The 26,609-nt window shown below is 46.0% G+C and overlaps 1 protein-coding gene across 6 annotated transcripts in view; it reads left to right on the top strand.

Moving 5' to 3' along the window:
• The window catches only part of OTUD4 (OTU deubiquitinase 4), a 214,915-nt gene that overhangs the window by 134,609 nt on the left and 53,697 nt on the right, over window positions 1–26,609 (top strand). For all 6 annotated transcript variants that reach the window (XM_033940020.1, XM_033940021.1, XM_033940019.1 and 3 more), the window contains exon 15: window positions 2,979–3,090. In XM_033940020.1, coding sequence (XP_033795911.1) covers window positions 2,979–3,090 — 112 coding nt within the window. The remainder of the gene's footprint in view (window positions 1–2,978; window positions 3,091–26,609) is intronic.

Below are 26,609 nucleotides of genomic sequence, written 5' to 3'. Positions count from 1 at the left end.
CCGGTATAACGGGATTATATTGAATTATCTCTTTCCTTGTTTCTGTCCTGCATTGAAGATGTACAAAAGGAGGAATAGACCCATCTGGAACCTTTGTTTAAAATACTTAGTCATAACTATCCTTAGTTATGACTTACATAAAATCCTATTTAAATTTTTTTTTTTTTTTTAATATAATTTTTATTCATTTTAAATTTTACATAAAGTGTACAAAATATTGAAATACAATTAATGAATATACAATATCACTTTTATATCTAATACATAATATTCAAAACATATTTTTATCTTTTTTTTTTTTTTATCCCCTCTCCCTCCCCCCACCCTTCTAGTACTTTCCAATCATTCATTACATATTATAAATCATATTATATCTTTTTTTTGTAAAATTTATTTTCACTATCTTCCCCTTCTTGTGTGTCACAAAGAAGATATTGAAAAGAAGAAAAGAAATCTTACTATTTATTCATTACAATATTTTGTCAATGGCCCCCATATTTTTATAAATTTAGTATATGTCCCTCTTTGTATTGCTATTGCTCTTTCCATTTTGAATATATGACATATTGTATTCCACCAAAATGTATAATTTAGGTTACTATAATTCTTCCAATTGTTGGTTATATGCTTAATGGCAACCCCTGTCATGACTAATAAAAGCTTGTTATTTTCTGGTGAAATTTGACTTTTTTTTCTCATCATCATTCCAAATAACACTGTATCATATGATATTGTTACATGATTTTCCTATTTAAATTAGATAAACAAAGTTGGAATAAACATAACAAAAATATAAAATAGTATCTTCTTCATCTATTTTCGGAACACAAAACAGTTCCTTCCAAAGAAAAACAGTATCAGAGTAAATAGCTGACCAAAAAGGATTCTTGACTTGTTTCCTGAAACAACAGTAGTTCCCCATCACATTGGTAATTTATTCCATTTACTGACCAAGCAAGGGAAAAATGTTCTGTTATGTGTCTTTGCCAATCATTGTTTCCATACAGCAGACAATTGTAAAAGTCTAGTACCTTCTAAATGTAATATTCTTGTACAATCCCACTTTATTCCAGGACTGTTGGGTTATTTTCCTGTACTCGCCAGAACTTGTAGGAAGCCTCAAATTTTAGAGACTTAAGCTCCATCCCTCTTAACTCAGCACTATCCCCTCAGGAACCAGTTTCTTTCCTGCAAGCCAGACTGTAGGAGCTTTCTTTTCTGCTCGTGTTTATTTTCGTTGGTGGTTTTTGCCCTTGTGCTGCAGAGTAGAAAATGACATGGTGACAAATTTTTCCCTGTCCCTGCAGAAACTCAATTTCCCTGTCCTGTTCCCGCGAGTTTTGACCCTGTACCTGTCCTTGCCCCATTACCGTAAGCTCTTCCTTAACTGCACAAGCCTCGAATACTTATGATTTTAAAGTGATTGATGCTTGTGCAGATGAGGACAGAGCTTGTAGGAATGGGGCAGGGACAGGAAAAGAACTCACCAGGACGGGAAAATGAGTTCCTGCGGGGACGGGAAAAAATTTGTCCCCCGTGTCATTCTCTACTGCAGAGGTTCCCAGCGGGGATAGCTTTGACTGCAGAAGATCGCAGACCTATTTAAAAAGTCTACTTCCAGGGGGTTGTCTGATTGTCAGTTTACCCTCTGGACAGCCTGCACTTCAGATCTGGACTCCAAGGATTTTTCCCTTTGGGAGTTGGCTCACCCCAGGTTCATCTGCTAGTGGGTCGAGCACAGGCTGTGTGGCTCCATGGAGGTGTTCCCAGGATCAGACTACGTTCCTCTGCCAGACATCTGCGCAGCATGTCTGAGGGTGGTGGAAGCACCCGGCTGGTGGGGCAGTGCAAAGTTTTGAAGTCCAGCTTGCCTGCTTCCTTAAGGTAGAGAATCCCCCTGCAAGCTGTTTCAGCCCTTTCAGTAGTGTTTTCCAGTCAACACATATCACACCGAGTACAGGCTGATGGCCTGAATCAGCGATTTTGGGCGGGGGGGATCTGAAAATGGGGGTTTGGAATGATTTCCCTGCATGTCCTACCCTCCCTCCACCCCCTAAAATCCTAAAATCACCATTTTTGAGGGCTTATTGTGTTTTCCCCAGGCTCTCTTCTTGAAAAATCGGCACCTACGGTGGCCATCTTGGATTTTTCCAATTTAGAATAAAAGTTATTTTTAGCACTTACAAGCTTTGTTTTTGTAAGAAAACCACTCAGATGGATTCTCCAGGGCAAGATTTGATGGCTTCATGCCCTGTTTGCGGTGGATGGCTGTCAGGTGTGCAGCTGTGTTCCATATGAGCTGTGGTTCACAAGGGGGGCAAAATTTGCCCGACCCTGCGTTTTTACCTCTGAAGGGGGTCTTCCTGTAATTTCTGCAATTGCTCATACATTATAGGAGCATCAATCAAAGATTTAACATGGTTGCTCACAAAAATACTTGCAAATCTGGTTTTTAGAATTAGTTGCTCACATGAAAATTGTTTTTAGATCTTGTTGCTGAAATGAAAAAAAATTTGCACCCACCCAGCCAATTTTTAGAGGGAGTATTAATCGGAAGCTATAATCAGTATTCGGGTTTTAGTCCAAAAGCTTACAACAAACCAAAGAAAGTGTTTCTTCAGACAACATGTAATTAAACTTTGGAATTTGTTGTCGTAGAATGTGGTGAAATCAGTTAGCTTAGTTGGGTTTTAAAATTTCCTAAAAGAGAAGTCCATAGGCCATTATTGAGATGGCTTGGGAAAATCCACTGCTTATTTCTAGGATAATCAGCATAAAATCTGTTTTACTACTTAGATCTAGCTAGGTACTTGGGACCTGGGTTGGCTCATGTTGAAAACAGGATACTGGGCTTGATGTACCTTCGGTCTGTCCCAGTATGGCAGTTCTTATGTTCTAGACTGTTCTTCTGCAACAGGAATGTGCAATGAATTATATAATGCAAAACATTAAATTGGTGCTGGTTTTCTGTTTGTTAGAGCCAATCTGTCTGTCAGGTAGCCACACAGACCAGTGAGTTCAACCAGAGAAAGCCAGCAGAGAAGAGGAGCACCCGCCAGAAATTGAATGTAGAGGAGCAAAAGAATAAAGGTACAGTATGTTGCTCTCTTCAGGCTTCATTAGGCAGTGGTCGATGCTAAGCTTGATGATGTATACTAAAATTTGTCTTGAGCACTTATTTGTTTGATTTCCTTAGCTTCATCTCTAAAAGCCTGCAATATTTATTAACCTAGTATGCCATGTCAGATATCTCACATTGGAAAAGTCTGCTCGTTCCTCTTCCCTGTTGTCAGTTACTTGGACTGTATTACTCCTGACTAATACTTCAGCTTCCTGCACTGAAGAAGAAAAATCCTCCTTTGATACATTGGTACATAAGTTTCTAAATCCTAGTATTCAACTGACTTCCTGCCTTCCAAAGCGCTTCCTAGTTTTGAGGAATGAAAACACATATTTTCCTAAAACCTCCTGTTCATCATCTCTGCTTTGACTAGCTTGCAAGCTCCACAGAGTAGTGGTGCTGTTGATTCTGTTTGTACTGCTTTATTTAGATCTATAGAAGTGATAGTTGCCCCTATTGGACAAATGTTTATATTGTTGACCCACTGAGCTGCTTTATGAAAGTTCTTAATCTAGGGAAGAGCGAGCGTCATACATAGTTGGAGCTTAGCCATCCCTCCCTGGGTTGACCTAACTAATAACCAAGCTGACCACTTCATAGGCTAGCAGCTCATAGATTCTTTTTTTAATTATTAAAATTTCAAATACAGTGTTCCCCCGCAAATTCACGGTTCGCGAATCACAGATTCGCTCATTCGTGGTCTGTTCTGACCGCCTCTTCCTGTAGTAAAGTCGGGCTACACCAACCAGGAGCTGCATGTCAAAGCAGCTCCTGATTGGTGTAGCCCGCCTTTACTACAGGAAGAGGCGGTCGGAGCAGACCGCGAGTGATTTTCTTCACTTGCTGGCGCTCCAGCTGCCCTCTCCTGCCTTCCCTGCCTTTTGGCAGGCGAAAAACTGCATTCACAGTTTTTTGAAATTCGGGGGGGGTTCCTGCTGTTCTTGTATATTAATCTTTCTCTGAGGACAAGCAGGCCAGTTATAATGGTAATGGTACAAGTATTTGTATTTGCCAACTCCTTTAAATAGGTTCAAAGCGGATAACATAAAGTTAAAACAAATCACTATGGAACAAAAATTATATTAGAAACTTTTTTAACAGATAGGCTTTAAGGTGTTTATGGAACAACAATTAAGGGATCAATTTTAATTCAGTAGGAAGAGAATTGTAAATGGGCACTGCCTGATACAGAAATGAAACTGATTAAAAAAAACCTTTGGGTCTTAAACACAGAAAATGACTCACTCTAGATTTCATAACACATCTAATTCTCCCCTACTGCCTGATATGGAAATGAAGTTGATTTAAAAAAAAAACAAAAAACCCTTGAGTCCTAAACACAAAAGGACACATGCTAGATATCTTTTTTTTTTTTTTTTTAATTCTTTATTCAGTTTTAACTCTTGCAACAAGTGTACAAAATTCAATCAGATAATTCGTACAAATCACTTGACATTCTAACAATTATTGTCAAATGCATATAAAAAAGACCCCTCCCCCACCCATCCCATTCATCCATAATAATAAAAGGCTAAGCGCGCATGCGCTGTCGAAAATCCGTGAGTCCTGGTGGCGTGAGCTGTGCTTCTGTGCCAGTGCTCACGGCGCCTGCGCTAGCGAGTGTGCCAGCGACTCCTCCCTCCCACTGCCGGTCCTCTTCAAAGCGGCCTGCTGAGGTTCGCCAGCCACTGTAGCGAACCTTGCAGGCCGCTCTAGCAAATCCAGGGAGGCGAAGGCGGGACGGAGGCTGCAATCGGCAGCGGCTGCTGCTGCTCCTCTCCGCCGGCCCCGGCTGGCAGCCCCTCTGCTCCGGTGGCCCGCGCAGGAGAAGGAGCGGATGAAGCAGGGAGACTGTGCAAAGGGAAACAAGGGGGTTGACGGGATGGGAAGGGGAAAGGGAGGGGGAGGAAGCCGAGGAATCTCTAGCACCCGTTAATGTAACGGGCTTAAAGACTAGTCAGGAATAAACCCATTAAATCACATAACATACCTCCCCATCCCCACATTAAATATAGTCCTATGTAATAAAAAGGTGTCCAAGGTGTCTAATCATTAGAATATGCGATCAATGGCCCCCAAATCTTTTTGAAACTATTATTATCCGAGGACAAGCAGGACAAACTGAATTCCACCAAAAGGTATAATTAAGTTTAGTATAGTCCTTCCAATTTCCAGTAATATGTTGAATGGCAACCCCCGTCAGTATTAACAAAAGTTTATTGTTATTTGCTGAAATTTGACTCTTGAATCTCATAGACATTCCAAATAAAATAGTATCATAGGATAGGTATAACATATCTTAACATCTAATCCTCCCCCTCTCGTCACTGACCCAGACTAGGCTATAGTCTCCTAGTCGGATCTCTGCCTACTGTCCTTCAGCCTTACCCTGTACATGGGAAGTGCATCCACTAAGGGTGCTACTAAAAAATAACATTAACAAGAGGCAGGATAAAACCAAACCAATTTGGGGCTAAAGCATCTGACCTACTAAACACATTTTCAAACAACCCAAGTACAATGCTTACTAACTGGGACAACACAATTCAACAAGCACTAGACACGAAACCCCCACTACGTCACCACAACACAAGAACTGCCAAGACTTCACCCTGGTATTCTGAAAACCTAAAGGCAGAAAACCAATAGCATAAAACAGCATGGAGGGTGGCTATAAATAAATATAAATTCAGTATCGCCCAAACAAAATAAAAACCTTCACCACACTTGAGAAATAGAAAACAAAAATTGATATCAAGAAACTATTTTGGCTAATGCATACCATGATTGCACCTCCAGAATTAGGCCTGTCCGACATTAATTCTCAACCAAGTGCTAGCTGATTCCTCCTTAAACAAGATCGAGAATGTACAAAAAGGGAAGTCTAGAGGCCATTATTGAGATAGCTTGGGGAAATCCACTGCTTATTCTTAGGATAAGCAGAATAAAATTTGTTTTATTAGTTTGGATCTAGCTAGATACTTGGGACTTGGGTTGGCCAGTGTTGGAAGCAGGATACTGGGCTTGATGGACCTTTGGTCTGTCCCAGTATGGCAATTCTTAAGTTCTTATCTGCCACTATAGCACCAGAATATATACACTGTGCCTAACGACATGGCTGACCAAATTTTGATCTCCTTCAAGCCTCTGACAACATCTGATACAGCCACACAGCTAAAAAGGCTATCTATTTGTAGCAGTGTTCTAGACAGTTGCCCCACTTGGCTATTAGCAAATGCTCCAGACTCCGTCATAGTCTGGTTGACCAAACTTCTGAATGACGTACTAGAGCAAGGCCAACTATTACTACTGTTACTATTAATTATTTCTGTAGTGCTACCAGATGTACGTAGTGCTGCACAGAGTCAGAAAGAAGACAGTCCCTGCTCAAAAGAGTTTACAATCTAAACAGACAAACAGGATGTCATGGATACAGTTAAGGGGAACATTTAATCTGCTGGTTTAAAGATTCCTATAAAACAGAAAGTAATTTGTCTGGAAAAAGTACTCCAAAAGTTGGCAAGCATTTTGTGGCATTCCTCAAGGATCACCACTTTACCCAATACTTTACAACCTCTTCATGAGTTCCTTGGGTCATATTAATTTCCATAACAACGAATGCCTACTTTCATATGAGGATGAAATCTTCCTACTCCTGATCAGAAACAATGCAAATGATTCCTCTCAAAAATATCCTACGGCATAGAAAAAATACATACCTGGGCCACACTTAATAATAAACTCAACAAAAAACAAAATTCTCTGGTTTCACAGCACCTCGCAAACAGTCCCTACATCTGTTACATTACCCTCAGGAACCTCTTTAAATATTGATAAACCTCTAAGGTCCTTGGAGTTATACTCGACTCTATCATATGAACCCCAAATCTCCAATCTGTGGGGAAAAAAAATAACCTTCTGTAGCTTGAGACAACTAAAACTAATCAGATCCTTCTTCCACGAACTCTACTTTGCTTTATTGATATAGATGCTTATCATATCCCAATTAGACTACTGTAACTCTTTCTATGCTGGCATAAACTCTATCCCCCTGCACAAACTGCAGCTGATACAAAACACAGTAATAAGACTAATAATCAAAATGAAAAATATGATTACATTTCACCTTACTACTGCATATTGCACTGGCTACCTATTAATGCTCACATATCCTTCAAATTATCATGCATAATGTTCAACATCTACATGTAAACTCCGCAGAACCACTAATAAATCTTTTTACCAACTCCTGGTCTACATCATCCAGAATACTCAAAACACTTCAACTGATCCTTCTAGTGCAACAGGAATATCTTTCTTGACCAATGGGTATTTACCATCCTTTGCTGCAAAGTCTGTAAAGAGCCTAATATTCTTCTGCTCCTACTCTCAATCTGGGCTGTGCTGGATTTCTTCAGTCTTACTCTCTGCATTGAAGTTGTAGGAGCTTCTCTGTTTTCCTTTATTTTTTATTTTTTTTTTTGGGGGGGAGTGTTCTCCCATAAATGAGCCTTTTTGGTGCTACAGAGGCTCTTGATAATAATAATAATAATGATCCCACCGAGACATCTCTGACTTCGAGAAGATATAGACTCTCAGGGCTGTAGTCCCCTGGGCCCATTCTCTTGGGAGCAGGCTCGCCTCAGGTTTCGTCCGCAATGGGCTTGAGCACAGGCTCTACAGATTCCGTGGTGATTTTGAACCAGGATCGGGGGCTGACTGCATACCTACCCCCCCCCAAGATTGTACGGGCTCCGATTGAGGAGACCGGACTGCAGTCTGAAGAAACAAGCCAATTTCCCTTTGTCAAGCTTGTCTGAGGCAGAAATATTCTCATACCTCTGTCTAGAGGTTCTCTTTGAGCAGCTCCCAGCATTCAGCATGGCACAGTGAGTAAGGCTGTTAACAGCCTATGGGAAAATTGTGTGTGTGTATGGGTCCTTAACAGTTAATTTTAGAAGTTTCTGAGGCTAGGGACAGGGTCCCCACCTCCAAAAACTTCTTCCCTGAAATTTTTTGTGTTTCATTTTTGCCTCCACAGGCCATTTTAGGTGCTAAAATTGCTATTGCGGCGACCATCTTGGATTTCTTGATTTGATTTTAAAAGCCACTCTCTGCCTCAAAAACCTCTTGTTTTTTGATTTAAAAGAGCATAGATGGACTCCTCAGGTGGAGATCCTTTGGATTCATGTTAAATTTGTGACGGATGCCTATCTAATGGCTGGGGGTGTCATTGTTACAAGTACGGCATGGTATGTGAAAGAGGTGAGAACTTCAGGCTTCACCCTTCCTCATGCTTCTGGGGGGATTGGAGCCCATGTAGAATGTTCTCCAGGGACAATCAGGGGAAAATGCAGCCACACTTGAGTACCTGATTGTAAAACCGCTTAGAAAACTTTGATAGGCGGTATATAAAATCCTAATAAATTTATGTGTCAGTGCCCTCCCCTAGCTATAGTAAGCTTTAAGCTTACTGAGCATGTGCAGGATTCTCTAGTGCTCGAGCCCCCTCTCCTACCCTGTCAGTTTTTTCTTGACCCGCTCCTGTTCATTCGCAGCTCTCCCCTTTTTCTTTCCTCACACAAGGAAAAACTAAATAATTTCTTCTTCCCCTTAGACTAGGGATCTCAAAGTCCCTCCTTGAGGGCCGCAATCCAGTTGGGTTTTCAGGATTTCCCCAATGAATATGCATTGAAAGCAGTGCATGCACATAGATTTCGTGCATATTCATTGCACAAATCCTGAAAACCCAACTGGATTGCGGCCCTCAAGGAGGGACTTTGAGACCCCTGCCTTAGACCATCAAAATGAATAAATAATCGATAGCGCCTTTTTAGAACAGAGGTTTTTTTCTTCAGACACTGTTCTCTCTCTCTTTTTTTTTTTTTTTCTTTTTTTTTTTCTCTTCAAACGTCAAACTTCTACGGAAAGCCTTTACTTTCCAACTGCAAACACACTTCTTCACACGTTGCTGACATTTTTTCTACAGTGGCAGAACTGGCATTTTTCAAACTATTTTTTCTCTTCCTGCTGCTTGCCTGAAAAGAGAAAAGTTTAGAATATCCTCTGTCTACGATTCTTCCCCTTCTCAATCAGCACGATTGGTTAGCTGCCCTAGACTTCAAGGATGCATGCACTCATGTTCCCATCCATCCTTCTCTCTGGTGCTTTCTACGCTTCAAATTCCTCAACAGGCATTTCCAGTATAAGGTTCTTCTGCCTTTTGGCCTATCATCGGCTCCCCGGGTGTTCACAAAATGCCTGGCGGTGGTAGCAGCACATTTGAGAAAACATCATCATGTTTCCTTACCTCAATGATTGGCTACTAGTGGTCCATTCCAAGGACCATCTCCTCACCATTCAAACCACAGTGCATACCTTGCAAACATTGGGTTTCATCATCAACTTTGAGAAGTCCAAACTGAATCCAGTTCGCTCCCTCATGTTCATTGGTGCACTCCTGGACACCACCTTTGCAAGGGCCTACCTTCCTCAAGAGAGACATCAAGCCATTATCCAGCTAATAACTCAAGACAATCAGCTTCACTACCAGCTCAAACGATCTTGTTTTTACTAGGGCACATGGCAGCTTCGCTTTTGCTGGTACAACATGCCAGACTCCACATGCGACCTTTACAGTGGCACCTCAAGCTACACTAGAATCAACGTCTCCACTCAATGTCACAGCTGATTCCTCTACCTTTAAACATCAAAGATTCCCTGCTGTGGTGGATTTATTCCCCCTACCTACAAAAAGGATGTCCATTCCAGCTTCCATCATCTTCCCTTACCTTAACCACTGATGCCTCCAATCAAGATTGGGGGGGGGGCGCATCTCAACAGCCCTAAAACACAGGGTCAGTGGTCAACAAATGAAAAGACCCTGCATATCCAGCTCTTAGAGCTCAGAGCAGTTTTTTAATGTGCTTCAAGCCTTCCGCCTGTGGTTTTCCAAGTGAAACAATCTCATTCAGACATACAATCAAGTGACCATGTTTTATATAAACAAGCAAGGGGGTTCCGTATCCCTCAGACTCTGCAGTGAAGCTTACTGTCTATGGAACTATGCCCTCTCTCTTCAAGTAGACCTTCATGCAGTCTATATTCCAGGGGAACACAATATCCTGGTAGACTCCCTCAGCAGGAAACTCAACCCTCACAAGTGGACTCTTGTTCCTGCTGTCCTAAACAACATTTTCCAGCACTGGGGGACTCCAAAGTTAGATCTGTTTGCTTATCCAGTCAATGCACAATGTGACCTGTTTTGCTCTCTATGCCCAGCGCCACAAGCATGGCAAGAGATGTTTTTTCCGTTACATGGGTGCACAATCTTCTCTATGCCTCCCCACCATTTCCCCTCATTTCCAGGGTACTTGAGAAAGTTCTTATTGACAGGGTGCAACTCATACTCATTGTGCCTAGGTGTCCCAGACAGATATGGTACTCTCTGCTCCTGGATCTTCTGGATGCTTCTCTAATTCTTTTAGGGGACCATCCTTCTCTTCTCTCTCAGCACAATGGCCAGCTTCTGCATCACAATCTCTGCAGTCTCAGTCTCACGGCCTGGAAATTGAGAGTTCACTCTTAACCAAACTCCCTCTCTCTCAATCAGTAAAGACAGTTCTGCTTGCAGCAAGACACCCTTCTACAAGAAAATCATACCAGGCTAAGTGGAAACACTTTTTATCCCAGGACAAGCAGGCAGATATTCTTAACGTATGGGTGACGTCACCGACGGAGCCCCGGTACGGACACTTTTAACTAGAAAGTTCTAGTTGACCGCACCGCACATGCGCGGGTGCCTTCCCGCTCGACGGAGGAGAGCGTGGTCCCCAGTTTCTTCGTTTCCGCGGAGCGAAGAAGACGCATGTGCTTTCAACGGCTGTTGAAATTTTCTACTTTGCCTTCCCGCTCGCGTAATTTTCTTCCTTTTTTTGCTTTTTTCCCTTCGGGTTTCTTTTTCGTCTAAAAAAAAAAAATTATTTAATTTGTCTTTTCCTTTATTTTTCTGGCCGGCCCCGGCGGGGCCTGTTGCCAACATACAGGCCTCCGGGTTTGATTTTGTGGAGGCCGTGTTTCTATTCATGCCCCCTCAGCCGGGTTTTAAGAAGTGCCAGCGGTGTGCACGCCCGATCTCTCTCACTGACCCGCACAATTGGTGCTTACAGTGCCTGGGTCCAGAGCATCGGGCTGACATCTGCACCCGCTGTGCTACTCTTAAAAAACGTACGTTAAAGAATAGGCAGATCCAGCAGAACATCCTTTTTGGCACCGGATCTGCCATGGAGTCTGCCACACCATCGACGGCGCCACTAAAGTCGGCACCGACTACCTCCACACCGCCTGATCCTTCCTCGGGGTCGATGGCGTCAGGTAAACCGGCTAAGAAGCCTTCCACTTCTCTTGAGCGCCCTCCTACCACGGCGGCGACACCGGTCCTCCCGGCATCCAGCCGACCCCGTAAACGCTCCGCCCCGATTTCGGTGAGTGCCTCGTCATCGGCCTCCTCATCGCCGGGGCGTAGAGCAGCACCTATGGTACCGAAAAAGAAAAAAGCGGTACCGGTGCCTCCTCTGGACGACCGCATTGCGGCCATACTCCAAACTCAATTACAGGAGCAGCTACAGCAACAACTACAGCACCTGTTGCCAACAATATTGGCCCCGCTCCTTCCGGTACCGGACCAGCCCGAGCCTCGCACCATACCACCGGAGTCGACTCCATCAGTACCATTAAACACGTTCATGCCGGTGCTCGCGGCGGAACCCATCAACCCTCTCGTGCAACTACACTCTGATGCCGATCCTCTCCGACATCGGGACCGTCGCCAAGCCGACCGAGACCGGCATCGCTCCTCTTCCCCCGGTACCGTCTCCATGCGTTCTGGCAAATCTCTCTCTAAGACTCGCCACGCAGAACCATCCACATCACCGTCCCGTCCTATACACACCGACATCAGGGACCCGGACCTCTGGGAAGAATCCCAACCCGGTACCGACGATGAGGCTTCTTCAACCGACGAGGAGCCCTCCACAATTGATACCGGTTCCAAGCCTGAACAATCCTTGTTCACCAAATTTCTTCGGCAAATGTCAGCGGCTCTGTCTATCCCATTAGAATCTGACTCTAAGAAGTCACAGGCTTTCTTAGATGCCCTAGACTTCGAGCAACCCCCCAAAGAATTCCTAAAGTTACCCGTCCACGACATCTTATGGGAAACTTTCTACAAGAATTGGGAGAACCCTCTCTCGGTACCGGGGGCCCCTAGAAAACTGGATAGTCTCTACAGGGTCATCCCTATCCCGGGGTTTGACAAACCCCAACTACCCCATGAATCTCTTCTTGTCGAATCCACCTTGAAGAAAACCCAGGGATCCAGTATTTATGCTTCTACCCCTCCTGGCAGAGAGGGCAAAACGATGGATAAATTTGGCAAGCGCCTTTATCAAAATTCAATGCTTGCAAACTGAGCCAATAATTACACCTTTCACTTCTCCTTCTACATGAAGTATCTGGTTCAACAACTCTCTTCATTACAAAAGTATCTTCCTGAACGTAAGGTCCCTCTTTTCCAACAACAAATTTCCAGTCTGCTCCAACTCCGCAAATTCATGGTGTGCTCTATTTATGATTCTTTTGAGCTCACCTCTCGAGCTTCGGCCATGGCGGTTGCCATGAGACGTCTGGCCTGGCTGAGAGTTTCCGACCTCGACGTTAACCACCAAGACCGCCTGGCTAACGCACCTTGTCTTGGTGATGAACTTTTCGGAGAGTCCCTAGACTCCACCACCCAGAAACTCTCTGCTCACGAGACCAGGTGGGATACTCTCATCAAACCGAAGAAGAAGACTCCGCCTGCTCGCCCCTATAGACAGCAGTCTTCATACCAACGCAGATTCTCAGCCAGACCTCTTCATCCACCTCCGCAACAACCTCGCCGACCTCGTCAGCAACAGCAAACTCAGGCTCGCTCCCAATCTCATCAACCTGCCAAGCCTCTCCCTCAGTCAAAACCTTCTCAGCCCTTTTGACTCCTTTCTCCAGGGCATAGCCAGCCTCTCACCAGCGTTACCTCTTCCTCAACCTATCGGAGGACGCCTGCAACTTTTTCTCAGCCGTTAGGAGGTCATCACGTCAGACCAGTGGGTCCTTACCATCATTCGCCACGGCTACTCTCTCAACTTCCAGACTCTTCCACCAGACAATCCTCCCGTAGAATCTGCTTCTCACTCCTCTCAAACCCTCCTCCTTCTCAAGGAGGTTCAATCCCTCCTTCTTCTCAATGCCATCGAAGAAGTCCCCCAAGACCAAAGGGGTAGGGATTCTACTCCCGCTACTTCCTGGTACCCAAGAAGACAGGAGACCTACGTCCCATCCTCGATCTCAGGGACCTCAACAAGTGTCTGGTCAAGGAAAAGTTCAGAATGCTCTCCCTTGCCACGCTTTACCCTCTTCTCTCTCAACACGACTGGCTATGTTCCCTAGACCTCAAGGAGGCCTACACTCACATTCCAATCAATCAGACTTCACGTCGCTACCTCCGGTTTCAGATACAGCACCATCACTACCAGTACAAAGTGCTACCCTTTGGCCTCGCATCATCGCCCAGGGTGTTCACCAAGTGCCTTATTGTGGTGGCGGCCTTCCTCAGGTCTCACAACCTCCAGGTGTTCCCCTACTTGGACGATTGGTTGGTGAAAGCACCTACGTCTCCGCTTGTGCTACAAGCCACTCAACACACCATCTCTTTCCTCCATCTTCTGGGGTTCGAAATCAACTACCCCAAGTCGCATCTGCTTCCCACACAGCGACTTCAGTTCATTGGAGCAGTTCTCGACACCACTCTGATGAGGGCGTTTCTCCCCTCCGACCGTCAACAGACCCTGCTCCATCTTTGCTGCCAGGTGCTCCTTCATCACTCCATCCCCGCTCGGCAGATGATGGTCCTCCTGGGCCACATGGCTTCCACGGTCCATGTGCTCCCTCTGGCACGACTCCACCTCAGAACACCTCAGTGGGCTCTAGCCAACCAATGGTCTCAGACCACGGACCTTCTTTCTCATCCCATCTGTGTGACATCGTCTCTTCAGCGATCTCTTCAATGGTGGTTGAACTCCTCCAATCTTTCCAGGGGTCTGCTTTTTCATCTACCCCCTCACTCCATGGTCATCACCACGGATGCCTCCCCCTACGCATGGGGAGCCCACCTGGGAGAACTTCGCACACAGGGTCTCTGGACCCCTCAGGAACGTCAACATCATATCAACTTCCTGGAACTCAGGGCCATGTTCTATGCACTCAAAGCTTTCCAACACCTTCTCTACCCTCAGGTTCTTCTCCTGTGCACAGACAACCAAGTCGCCATGTATTACATAAACAAGCAAGGCGGCACCGGTTCTCCCCTCCTCTGTCAGGAGGCCATCCGCATCTGGACCTGGGCCACGGCCCGCAATCTCTTCCTCAAGGCTGTCTACATCCAGGGCGAACAGAACTCCCTGGCCGACAATCTCAGCCGCATCCTTCAACCTCACGAGTGGACTCTGGATCCGACCACACTCCACTCCATCTTCGATCGGTGGGGCACTCCTCAGGTGGACCTCTTTGCAGCTCCTCACAACCATCAACTGCCCCTTTTCTGTTCCAGACTCTACTCTCCTCATCGTCTGGCCCCGGATGCGTTCCTGCTCAACTGGACGGGTCGGTTTCTCTATGCCTTCCCTCACTTCCTCTGATGTTGCGGACGTTGTTCAAACTCCGCAGAGACAATGCCACCATGATTCTCATCGCTCCTCGGTGGCCTCGCCATCACTGGTTCTCTCTCCTGCTCCAGCTCAGCTCCAGGGAGCCCATTCCTCTTCCTGTGTTTCCTACTCTACTTACGCAGCAGCATCAGTCTCTACTACATCCCAATCTGTCCTCGCTCCACCTGACAGCTTGGTTTCTCTCGGGCTGACCTCTCCACAGAATCTGTCTCAGCCTGTCCATCGCATTTTGGATGCCTCCAGGAAACCGGCCACCCTCCAATGTTACCATCAGAAGTGGACCAGGTTCTCCTCTTGGTGTCTACTGCATCACCACGATCCCACCTCATTGGCGGTGGAAACTGTAATGGACTATTTGCTCTCTCTGTCCGACGCTGGCCTCAAGTCTACCTCCATCAGAGTCCACCTCAGTGCCATCACTGCGTTCCATGAGCCTATCCTCGGAAAACTTCTTACGGCTCATCCCCTGGTTTCCCGGTTCATGAGAGGCCTCTTCAATGTCAAACCATCTCTGAAGCCTCCTCCAGTCGTCTGGGACCTGAATGTGGTTTTGTCAGCCCTCATGAAACCTCCGTTTGAGCCTCTTGCCACTGCTTCACTCAAATTTCTGACATGGAAGGTGCTTTTCCTCATTGCCATCACCTCTGCCAGGAGGGTTAGTGAGCTTCATGCACTGGTTGCCGACCCACCTTTCACTGTTTTTCACCATGACAAGGTGGTACTGCGCACCCATCCTAAGTTCCTTCCCAAGGACTTTCACCTCAACCAGTCCATTGTTTTGCCTGTCTTTTTTCCCAAACCCCACTCTCATCCTGGGGAACAGGCGCTGCATACGCTGGACTGTAAGCGTGCCCTTGCTTACTATCTTGATCGCACCAGGGCTCACCGCTCATCCCCTCAGCTCTTTCTATCTTTTGACCCTAACCGTTTAGGTCGCCCTGTCTCTAAACGGACGCTTTCTAACTGACTTGCTGCCTGCATTGCCTTCTGTTATGCTCGGGCCGGTCTCTCACTGGAAGGTGCTGTCACGGCCCACAGAGTCAGAGCTATGGCTGCTTCCGTGGCTTTCCTCCGTTCCACGCCCATTGAGGAAATCTGCAAGGCTGCCACTTGGTCCTCAGTTCACACGTTCACTACTCACTACTGTCTGGATGCCTTCTCCAGACGGGATGGACTCTTCGGCCAATCTGTGTTACAAAATTTATTTTCCTAATGGCCAACCATCCCTCCTCCCCCTCTGTTAGCTTGGAGGTCACCCATACGTTAAGAATATGCTGCCTGCTTGTCCTGGGATAAAGCACAGTTACTTACCATAACAGGTGTTATCCAGGGACAGCAGGCAGATATTCTTAGGACCTGCCCTTCTCCCCGGGTTGGCTTCTTAGCTGGCTTATCTTAACTGGGGACCACGCTCTCCTCCGTCGAGCGGGAAGGCACCCGCGCATGCGCGGTGTGGTCAACTAGAACTTTCTAGTTAAAAGTGTCTGTACCGGGGCTCCGTCGGTGACGTCACCCATACGTTAAGAATATCTGCCTGCTGTCCCTGGATAACACCTGTTACGGTAAGTAACTGTGCTTTCCTATGAGCACATGCTCAGGGTCAAGAGCCTCTTTATTGCCCACTGGATCATATTTTCACCTATCGTTTACATTTCTGACTCAAGACAAACTCTGTCAGGCTTCATTTGTCAGCCATCTCAGCTTACCACTCCTTGGTGCAAGGTAAGCCACTTTCACAACATCCTCTCATTTCTTGTTTTTTGAGAGTCTTACCAATCTTAGACCTCCACTAAGAGTACCTACTCCACCCTGGGATCTCTAAACTAAACTAAACTAAACCTTAGGTTTGTATACCGCGCCATCTCCACAAGCGTAGAGCTCAATATTATTTTGGACTAATTGATGACAGTCCATTTTGAACCGTTGGGGTCTGCATCTCTTACTTTTCTTTCTTGGAAAACAGCTTTTCTTATTGCACTCACATCAGCTAGAAGAGTTTGTGAGCTCCAGGATTTAGTCACATATTATCCTTAATTACAATTTTTTTCCAAATAAGGTGCACTTGTGGATTCATTCTAAATTCTTTCCCAAGGTGGTTTCGGACTTCCACCTTAACCAGACCATCACATTACCATCTTTTTTTCCACCTCCACACTCTGAGGAAACTTCATTCCTTAGATTGCAGAAGAGCACTTTCTATTACCTCATGGTGGGGAAGAAGATTAAGAAGAGGATAAGCACTGTAAAAACACTAGAGCAAGCATGGTCCTTTTTTAAGGACACGGTCACCGATACACAAAATCTATATATACCACGTATCAACAAGGGATTCAAGAGGAAAAAGAACAAGGAACCGGCGTGGCTCACTGTATCGGTGAAGGAAGCGATCAGAGACAAGAAGACTTCATTTAAGGAATGGAAAAGGTCAAAACCAGATGAAAATGGATGGAAACGACCTGCAAAGGAAGCGGTGGGGCCGTTGGATGACCATGGAATAAAAGGAGTGCTAAAGGAGGACAAAGCCATCGCTGACAAATTGAACACATTTTTTGCATCTGTATTTACTGAAGAGGATATACACAACATACCGGAAGCTGACAGGCTGTACGCGGGAAACAAAGATGGGAAACTGACAGGGTTGACGGTCAGTCCAGAAGAGGTATGCAGGTAGATTGATAAATGATAAATGCCCGGGACCGGATGGCATCCATCCGAGGGTAATCAAGGAACTGAAAGGAACTATAGTTGAACTGCTTCAACTAATAGCCAATCTGTCAATCAAATCGGAGAAGATTCCTGAAGACTGGAAGGTGGCAAATGTTACGCCGATTTTCAAAAAAAGTTTGAGGGGAGATCCGGGAAACTACAGACCGGTGAGTCTGACTTCGGTACCGGGAAAGATGATAGAGGCACTGATAAAGGACCGCATCATTGATCACCTTGACAGAAACAATCTGATGAGGACCAGCCAGCATGGCTTCAGCAAGGGGAGATCTTGCTTGATGAACTTGTTGCACTTCTTTGAGGGAGTAAACAGGCAGATAGACAAGGGCGAGCTGGTCGACATTGTATATCTGGATTTTCAGAAGGCGTTCGACAAGGTCCAGCATGAACGACTACTACGAAAAATTGCAAGCCATAGAATCGAGGGTGACATACTCATGTGGATAAAAAGTTGGTTGGCGGATAAGAAACAGAGAGTGGGGGTAAATGGACAATACTCAGACTGGAAAAGCGTCACGAGTGGAGTGCCGCAGGGTTTGGTGCGTGGACCCGTACTCTTCAACATATTTATAAATGACCTGGAAATTGGTTTGATGAGCGAGATGATTAAATTTGAGGACGATACAAAGCTATTCCGAGTAGTGAATATGCAGAAGGATTGCGAAGACCTGCAACAGGACATAAACATGCTCGAGAAATTGGCCACAACATGGCAAATGAGGTTTAACATGGATAAGTGTAAGGTGATGCATGTTGGGTAACAAAATTCTTATACACGAATACAGGATGTCCGGGGCGGTACTTGGAGAGACCCCCCAGGAAAAAGACTTGGGAGTACTGGTCGACAAATCGATGAAGGCATCCGCGCAATGCGCGGCAGCAGTGAAGAGGGCGAACAGAATGCTAGAAATGATTAAGAAGGGGATCACAAACAGATCGGAGAAGGTTATCATGCCTCTGGTATGCCCTCACCTGGAATACTGCGTCCAGCACTGGTCGCCTTACATTACATAAAGAAGGACACAGTACTACTCGAAAGGGTCCAGAGAAGAGCAACTAAAATGTTAAGGGGTCGGAGGAGTTGCCGTACAGCAAGAGATTAGAGAAACTGGGCCTCTTCTATCCTCGAAAAGAGGAGACTGAGAGGGGACATGATAGAAACATTCAAGATACTGAAGGGAATAGACTTAGTAGATAAAGACAGGTTGTTCACCCTCTCCAAGGTAGGAAGAACGAGAGGGCACTCTCTAAAGTTAAAAGGGGATAGATTCCGTATGACCATGAAAAACTGAAACACTCTTCCGGAGGTTGTTATAGAGGAAAACACCCTCCAGGGATTCAAGACAAGGTTGGACAAGTTCCTGCTGAACCGGAACATACACAGATAGGGTTGATCTCGGTTAGGGTTTTGGTCTTTGACCTGGGGGCCGCCGCGGGAGCGGACTGCTGGGTACAATGGACTACTTGTCTGACCCAGCAGTGGCAATTCTTATGTTCTTAAGGCAATTTCTCATTACATTACATTACATTACATTAGTGATTTTTATTCCGCTTGTACCTTGCGGTTCAAAGCGGATTACATAAGAAGAGAACTGGACATTTCCAGGATGGTACATGACAATAGAGAATACAGTTTGAGGATAGAGACTTAATAACAGAATGATAGTAAAGACTTAATAACATCGGAAGATGTTTTGGACGGCAGTGTTTTGGTTTCTTGGGGGATGGGGTGAGGGAGGTTAGGTAGATTGTATATGCTTTTTGAACAGCAGTGTTTTGATTTCTTTACGGAATGTCTTGAGGTCTGATGTTGTGGTTAACAATCTGGTGATGGAAGGTTCGAGTTTTGCATGTTGGGCATGATTAAGAAGGGGATCACGAGTAGATCGGAAGATGTAATAATGCCACTTTATAGAGCAATGGTCAGACCGCAATTGGAATACTGTGTCCAACACTGGTCTCCATACCTCAAGAAAGATATAATTCTGCTGGAAAGGGTACAGAGGAGAGCCACGAAACTTGTCAAGGGATTGGAGAATTTGAGCTACAAAGAGCGCCTTGGGAAATTGGGACTGTTTACCCTCGAGCAGAGAAGACTGAGAGGGGATTTAATAGAGACTTTTAAATTAATAAAGGGATTTGATAAAATAGACCAAGAAGAAGCATTACTAACTTTTTCGGAGGTGACACGGACAAGAGGTCATAGACTGAAACTGAGAGGCAGCAGGTTCAGGATGGATATCAGGAAGTACTTTTTCACACAGCGCGTGGTGGGAATTTGGAATGCTCTCCCGGAGGATGTTGTGACAGAGATTACTGTTCTGGGATTCAAGTGCAAGTTAGATGCACACCTTCTTGCAAATTGTATTGAGGGCTATGGTATATCTGGGTCTCCAATCAGGAGTACTTAAATGGGCCGCCGCGTGTGCGGATCACCGGACTGGATGGACCTCGGTCTGATCCGGTGAGGGCTCATCTCTGAAAATCTACTCAACTATTAATTTCCTACAACCCAGCTATTTGTGGCCAACCAGTGACTAAGAGAGCCATTTCTTCATGGATTACGTGCTGCATACATTTTTGCTACATAAGAGCTCATCTTCAGCCCCCTGATTCAATTGGGGCACATCAGCTTCGAGCTACAGTGGCTTCAATAGCCAACTTGAAGTCCATCCCTAACCAGGATATTTGTAAAACAGCTACCTGGTCTTCTGTACATACTTTCACCACACACTACTGCTTAGACCAAAGTTTAGCTCGAGATGTTTGCTTTGGTCAATCAGTTTCACGGAATGTCTTGGCATTATAGACTGTTTCTACCTCCCATATACTTTTCAGCTTGGGACTCAGCAACAAGTGTGGCTGCATTTTCCCCTGCTTGTCTCCGGAGAATGCAAAGTTGCTTACCTGTCACAGGTGTTCCCGTAGACAGCAGGGGAATGCAGCCACACTTGCCCGCCCATCATCCCCTCAACTCCTTTTCTCCTATTGCTAGAGACAAAACTGACAGGGGGAGGAGAGGGGACTCAAGCAGAAGGACATGCGCAGTAAGATTAAAGCTTATTATAGCTAGGGGAGGGCGTCGAAACACAGGCTCAGTCAGAGACTTCACCAACAAGTGTGGCTGTATTCCCCTGCTGTCTAAGGAGAACATCTGTTACAGGTAAGCAACTTTGCTTTTCCTGGGCCAGAAATTCAACTGGAGTCAGAAAATGGAGAGTTTGTGTCCCCAGCCTAAATAAAAGCAACACTAGGCACATATTTGGGTACAGTTATTCACTTTGGTTGGTCAGCTTCAATATTCAGTACTGGTTACTGAAGTTTGGTAACCCAGATTGCTTCAGTAGGCAAAAGGATAAGTAGATAACTTTATCAGGTTAAGCTTACTGTCTGGTCAGGCTGAGTGGATTTTAACTGAATATCTGGATAAAATTAACCTTTCTCATATGTGACTAGCTGAAAACTAGGCTCTGTATAGTTTACAACTAACAGAAAAATGCATTATCCCAGGACAAGCAGGCAGCTATTCTTGACTGATGGGTGACGGCACCGACGGAGCCCCGGTACGGACAATTTTAGAGTGATTGCACTCTAAGAACTTTTTAGAAAGTTCTAGCTCGGCCGCACCGCGCACGCGCGAGTGCCTTCCCGCCCGACAGAGGCGCGCGGTCCCTCAGTTTCTTAGTTTCCGCGGAGCTAAGAAGACGCGTTTTCAACGGCTGTTGAAAATTTTTTCATACTTGCCTTCCCGCTCGCGTAAACGTTTGGCTAATTTGCCTTTTTTCTTTCTTTTATTTTGTTTAAAAAAAAAAAAAAAAAATTCTTTCAATTTTTTCTTCAATTTCGGTTTTCCCCGGCGGGGCCTTCTGCCACCATCGAAGCCTCGGCCTTCGATTTGGCGGAAGCCGTTTTTCCTTTCATGCCCCCTCAACCGGGTTTTAAAAAGTGCCAGCGGTGTGCTAGGCCTATATCTCTCACGGACCCACACAACTGGTGTTTACAGTGTTTGGGTCCTGAGCATCAGGCCTCCTCTTGCACCCGCTGTGCTACTTTGAAAAAACGAACTTTAAAAAATCGCTTAATTCAACAGCGATTGTTGTTCGGTGCCGAGATGTCCGACCCCGTTCCTTCGACTCCGGCTTCGGCACCGATTCAGTCGGCACCCTCGTCTTCGACGCCGCGTGATTCCACACCGGCATCCCAACAGTCAGGTAAGCCGGCTAAGAAGCCTTCCCCGCTGGAACGTCTTCCGGCCTCGAGTGCAGTGAGCCCAATCCTGCCGCCGGTTCGACGCCAGCGGAAGCGCTCCGCCCCTATAGAGGTGAGTCCCTCGACATCGGGCTCCTCATCTCCGGGGCGTCGAGCGGCACCGCAGGTACCGCAGAAGAAAAAAGCGGTACCGGTGCCATCCCTCGATGACCGCATTACGGCCATTCTTCAGGTGCAGCTGAAGGAACAATTAGAACGACTCCTTCCTGCTATCATGACACCGAACCTTCCGGTGCCAGTTCGCACCGAGCCATCGGTACCGGTTGTTGAACAACCTGTATCGGTACCGATTGTGGAACCCGTTTTAACCACTTCCACTGTTTCGGTACCGCTTCACCTAACCTCATCGGTATCGATGCCAGTCCTTGCACCGGAGCCGAGAGCTCACCATCAATCGGTGCAGACTTCGGCACCGGTGCGTCCGATAACTTCTCCGGACACGGTATCGATGAGGTCGGGTAAGTCGATACGCAAAACCCGACACATGCAAACGTCGACACCTGAGTCTCGGGACCATTCTTCCCATGTAAGGGACCCTGATCTGTGGGGAGACTCAGAGGAACCCTTTCTTTCTGAAGGAGAATGTTCCTCAGAGGAGGAGGATTCGGCTGTCCCTGACCCATCCTCCAAACAGGCCACTTCCTCTTTCTCTAGTTTTTTGAAAGAGATGTGTGAGTCCTTGTCCATTCCTTTGGAGGCTGAATCCAAAAAGTCTAAAGCTTTTTTGGATGCCCTTGATTTTGATCAGCCTCCAAAGGAATTTTTGAAACTTCCCCTTCATGACATCCTAAGGGAAACTTTCTATAAGAATTTAGAGACTCCTTTAACTGTCCCAGGGGCCCCACGTAAACTGGATTCTCTATATAAGGTAATTCCCATTCCTGGGTTCGACAAACCTCAACTACCACATGAATCCTTATTTGTCGAATCCACCCTTAAAAAGACTTCAGGAGCCAGTGTATATGCATCTGTCCCTCCTGGCAGAGAAGGAAGGGCCATGGATAAATTTGGTAAGAGGCTCTACCAAAATGCTATGTTAGCTAATAGGGCTAGTAATTATGCTTTTCATTTTTCTTTTTATTTAAAGCATCTCCTTACCACCATGGCTTCTTTCGAGAAATATCTTCCTTCACGAAAGCATTCCGCTTTTCACACATGCTTGTCGTCTCTTCTCCAATTGCGTAAGTTTATGGTGAGATCCATATATGACACTTTTGAACTTACATCCAGAGCGACAGCAATGTCAGTAGCTATGCGTCGTTTGACCTGGCTTCGGGTATCCGAGCTTGATGTTAACCATCAAGATCGGTTAGCCAATGCCCCATGTCTAGGGGATGAGCTCTTTGGGGATTCCATGGACTCAACCACACAAAAGCTCTCTGCTCATGAGACGCGCTGGGATACCCTGCTCAAAAATAAAAAGAAGCCTCCTCCGCCAAGACCATACAGGCAGCAATCGGCCTATCAACGCCGTTTCACAGCCCGTCCATTGCCTACCACTGCTCAACAACCTAGGCGTCAGAGACAACAGCAACGTCAGCTTCCCAGACAACAGCAACAGCAACAAGCTGTAAAACAACCTCCTCAGCAAAAGTCACAGCCCTTTTGACTTCATTCTCCGCAGTATAGCCAGTATCCCTATTCCTGCTCTCCTGCCTCAACCAATAGGAGGTCGACTTTCTCTGTTCCTCAGCCGGTGGGAAGTAATCACTTCGGACCAATGGGTCCTCAACATCATCCGCCACGGCTACTCTCTCAACTTTCAGACTCTCCCACCTCAAAGCCTGCCAAAAGAGTCTGCTTTGAACAGTCCTCAATCAGCCCTCCTTATTCAGGAGGTCCAATCCCTCCTCCTTCTGAACGCTATAGAGGAAGTTCCTCTAGATCAAAAGGGGCAGGGATTCTACTCCCGCTACTTTCTAGTTCCCAAAAAGACAGGAGATCTCAGACCCATCCTGGATCTTCGCGATCTCAACATTCATCTGGTAAAAGAAAAATTCAAGATGCTTTCTTTAGCCATCCTTTATCCCCTTCTAAATCAAAACGACTGGCTATGCTCCCTCGATCTCAAAGAGGCTTACACTCACATACCGATCAATGTAACCTCCGATTCATGATCAATCATTGTCATTACCAGTACAAGGTGCTGCCCTTCGGTCTTGCCTCATCTCCAAGGGTATTCACCAAATGTCTCATTGTGGTGGCGGCTTTTCTACGCTCTCACCACCTGCATGTATTTCCTTACCTGGACGATTGGTTGATCAAAGACACTTCTGCCCAAGCGGTCCTTCTGGCCACCAACCAAACCATCCAGTTTCTACAACTTCTGGGATTCGAGATCAATCTACCCAAATCCCATATCATTCCCACTCAGAAACTTCAATTCATTGGAGCGATCCTGGATACACTCCTCATGAGAGCTTTCCTGCCATCCAATCGTCTTCAGACCCTTCAGTCTCTATGTCACCAGGTACTTCCTCTGCCGTCCATCTCAGCAAGGCAAATGATGGTGCTCTTGGGACACATGGCATCCACAGTTCATGTCACACCTCATGCCCGTCTTCACCTGCGCACTCCTCAATGGACCCTTGCGACTCAGTGGTCCCAAGTGTCGGACCCTTGCTCACGACACATATCTGTGACATCATCTCTTCGTCAGTCTCTGCAATGGTGGTTGGTATCCTCAAATCTATCCAGAGGTCTTCTGTTCCATCAGCCTCCTCATCAACTAGTCATCACCACCGACGCCTCCCTGTATGCATGGGGAGCTCACTTGAACGAGTTCCAGACTCAAGGTCTTTGGTCAGCCCAGGAGAGGAAACATCAAATCAATTTCCTGGAACTCAGAGCGATGTTTTACGCCCTCAAGGCCTTCCAACACCTTCTCTTTCCTCAGGTCCTTCTGTTGTGCACAGACAATCAGGTTGCGATGTACTACATCAACAAACAGGGTGGGACAGGCTCTCGCCTTTTATGCCAGGAAGCCCAGAAGATCTGGACTTGGGCCATAGATCATCATCTCTTCCTGAAAGCTATATACATTCAAGGGAAACAGAATTCCTTAGCAGACAAACTAAGCAGAATTCTCCAACCTCACGAGTGGACACTCGATCCCGTAACTCTGCATTCTATCTTCACTCAATGGGGCACTCCTCAGATAGACCTCTTTGCAGCTCCTCACAATCATCAGCTGCCCCTATTCTGCTCCAGACTTTACTCTCCACACCGTCTAACAGCAGATGCTTTTCTCCTCGACTGGTCGAATCTGTTCCTGTACGCCTTCCCTCCTCTGCCTCTCATGTTGAGAACCTTGTTCAAGCTCAAGAGGGAACGAGCCACCATGATTCTGATTGCTCCGAGGTGGCCCAGGCAACATTGGTTCTCCCTTCTACTTCAACTCAGTTCCAGGGAACCTTTTCTTCTTCCTCTGTTTCCTTCGCTGCTTACGCAACAGCAGGGAACCCTTCTGCATCCCAACCTCCAGTCTCTACACCTGATGGCTTGGTATCTCTCGGGCTGAACTCGACTGATACTCTTTTATCTCAGCCCGTTCGTTCCATTCTGGATGCCTCCAGGAAACCAGCCACTCTACAATGTTACCATCAAAAGTGGACGAGGTTTTCTTCCTGGTGTCTTCTTCATCATCTTGATCCCACTTCCCTAGCGGTGGAGACGTTGTTGGATTATCTTCTTTCTTTGTCTGATTCTGGCCTGAAGTCCTCTTCCATCAGGGTCCACCTCAGTGCCATTGCAGCTTTTCATGAGCCAGTCCATGGAAAACTTCTTTCAGCTCATCCCCTGGTATCCAGGTTCATGCGTGGCCTTTTCAATGTGAAACCACCTCTTAAAGCCCCTCCGGTTATCTGGGATCTCAATGTGGTTCTTTCAGCTTTAATGAAGCCTCCATTTGAACCTTTAGCTACTTCTCCTTTCAAATTTCTCACTTGGAAGGTACTTTTCCTTATTGCTCTTACCTCTGCCAGGAGAGTCAGTGAGCTTCATGCACTGGTTGCAGATCCACCTTTTACGGTCTTTCATCATGACAAGGTGGTTCTGCGTACACATCCAAAGTTTCTCCCCAAGGTTGTCTCGGAATTTCATCTCAACCAATCCATTGTCCTACCGGTTTTTTTTCCAAAACCTCATTCTCATTCTGGGGAACAAGCTCTGCATACTTTGGATTGTAAAAGGGCTCTTGCTTACTATCTGCAGCGTACGAAACCCCACAGATCAGTTCCCCAACTTTTTCTGTCCTTTGATCCGAACAAATTGGGACGTCCTGTTTCTAAACGCACGTTGTCTAATTGGCTAGCAGCGTGCATTTCTTTCTGTTATGCTCAGACCGGACTGACACTGGAAGGTTCTGTCACGGCCCATCGAGTCAGAGCAATGGCAGCATCTGTAGCTTTCCTCCGTTCCACTCCTATTGAGGAAATCTGCAAAGCTGCTACTTGGTCCTCAGTTCACACTTTTACATCTCATTATTGTCTGGATGCATTCTCCAGAAGGGATGGTCACTTCGGCCAATCTGTATTACAAAATTTGTTTTCTTAATGGCCAACCTTCCCTCCATCCCTCTTTTTGTTAGCTTAGAGGTCACCCATCAGTCAAGAATAGCTGCCTGCTTGTCCTGGGATAAAGCACAGTTACTTACCGTAACAGGTGTTATCCAGGGACAGCAGGCAGATATTCTTGCGTCCCACCCACCTCCCCGGGTTGGCTTCTTAGCTGGC

The sequence above is a fragment of the Geotrypetes seraphini genome, chromosome 1 (genome assembly GCF_902459505.1).
Source record: "Geotrypetes seraphini chromosome 1, aGeoSer1.1, whole genome shotgun sequence".
Taxonomy (NCBI): Eukaryota; Metazoa; Chordata; class Amphibia; order Gymnophiona; family Dermophiidae; genus Geotrypetes; species Geotrypetes seraphini.
This window is presented reverse-complemented; position numbering and strand designations above follow the sequence as displayed.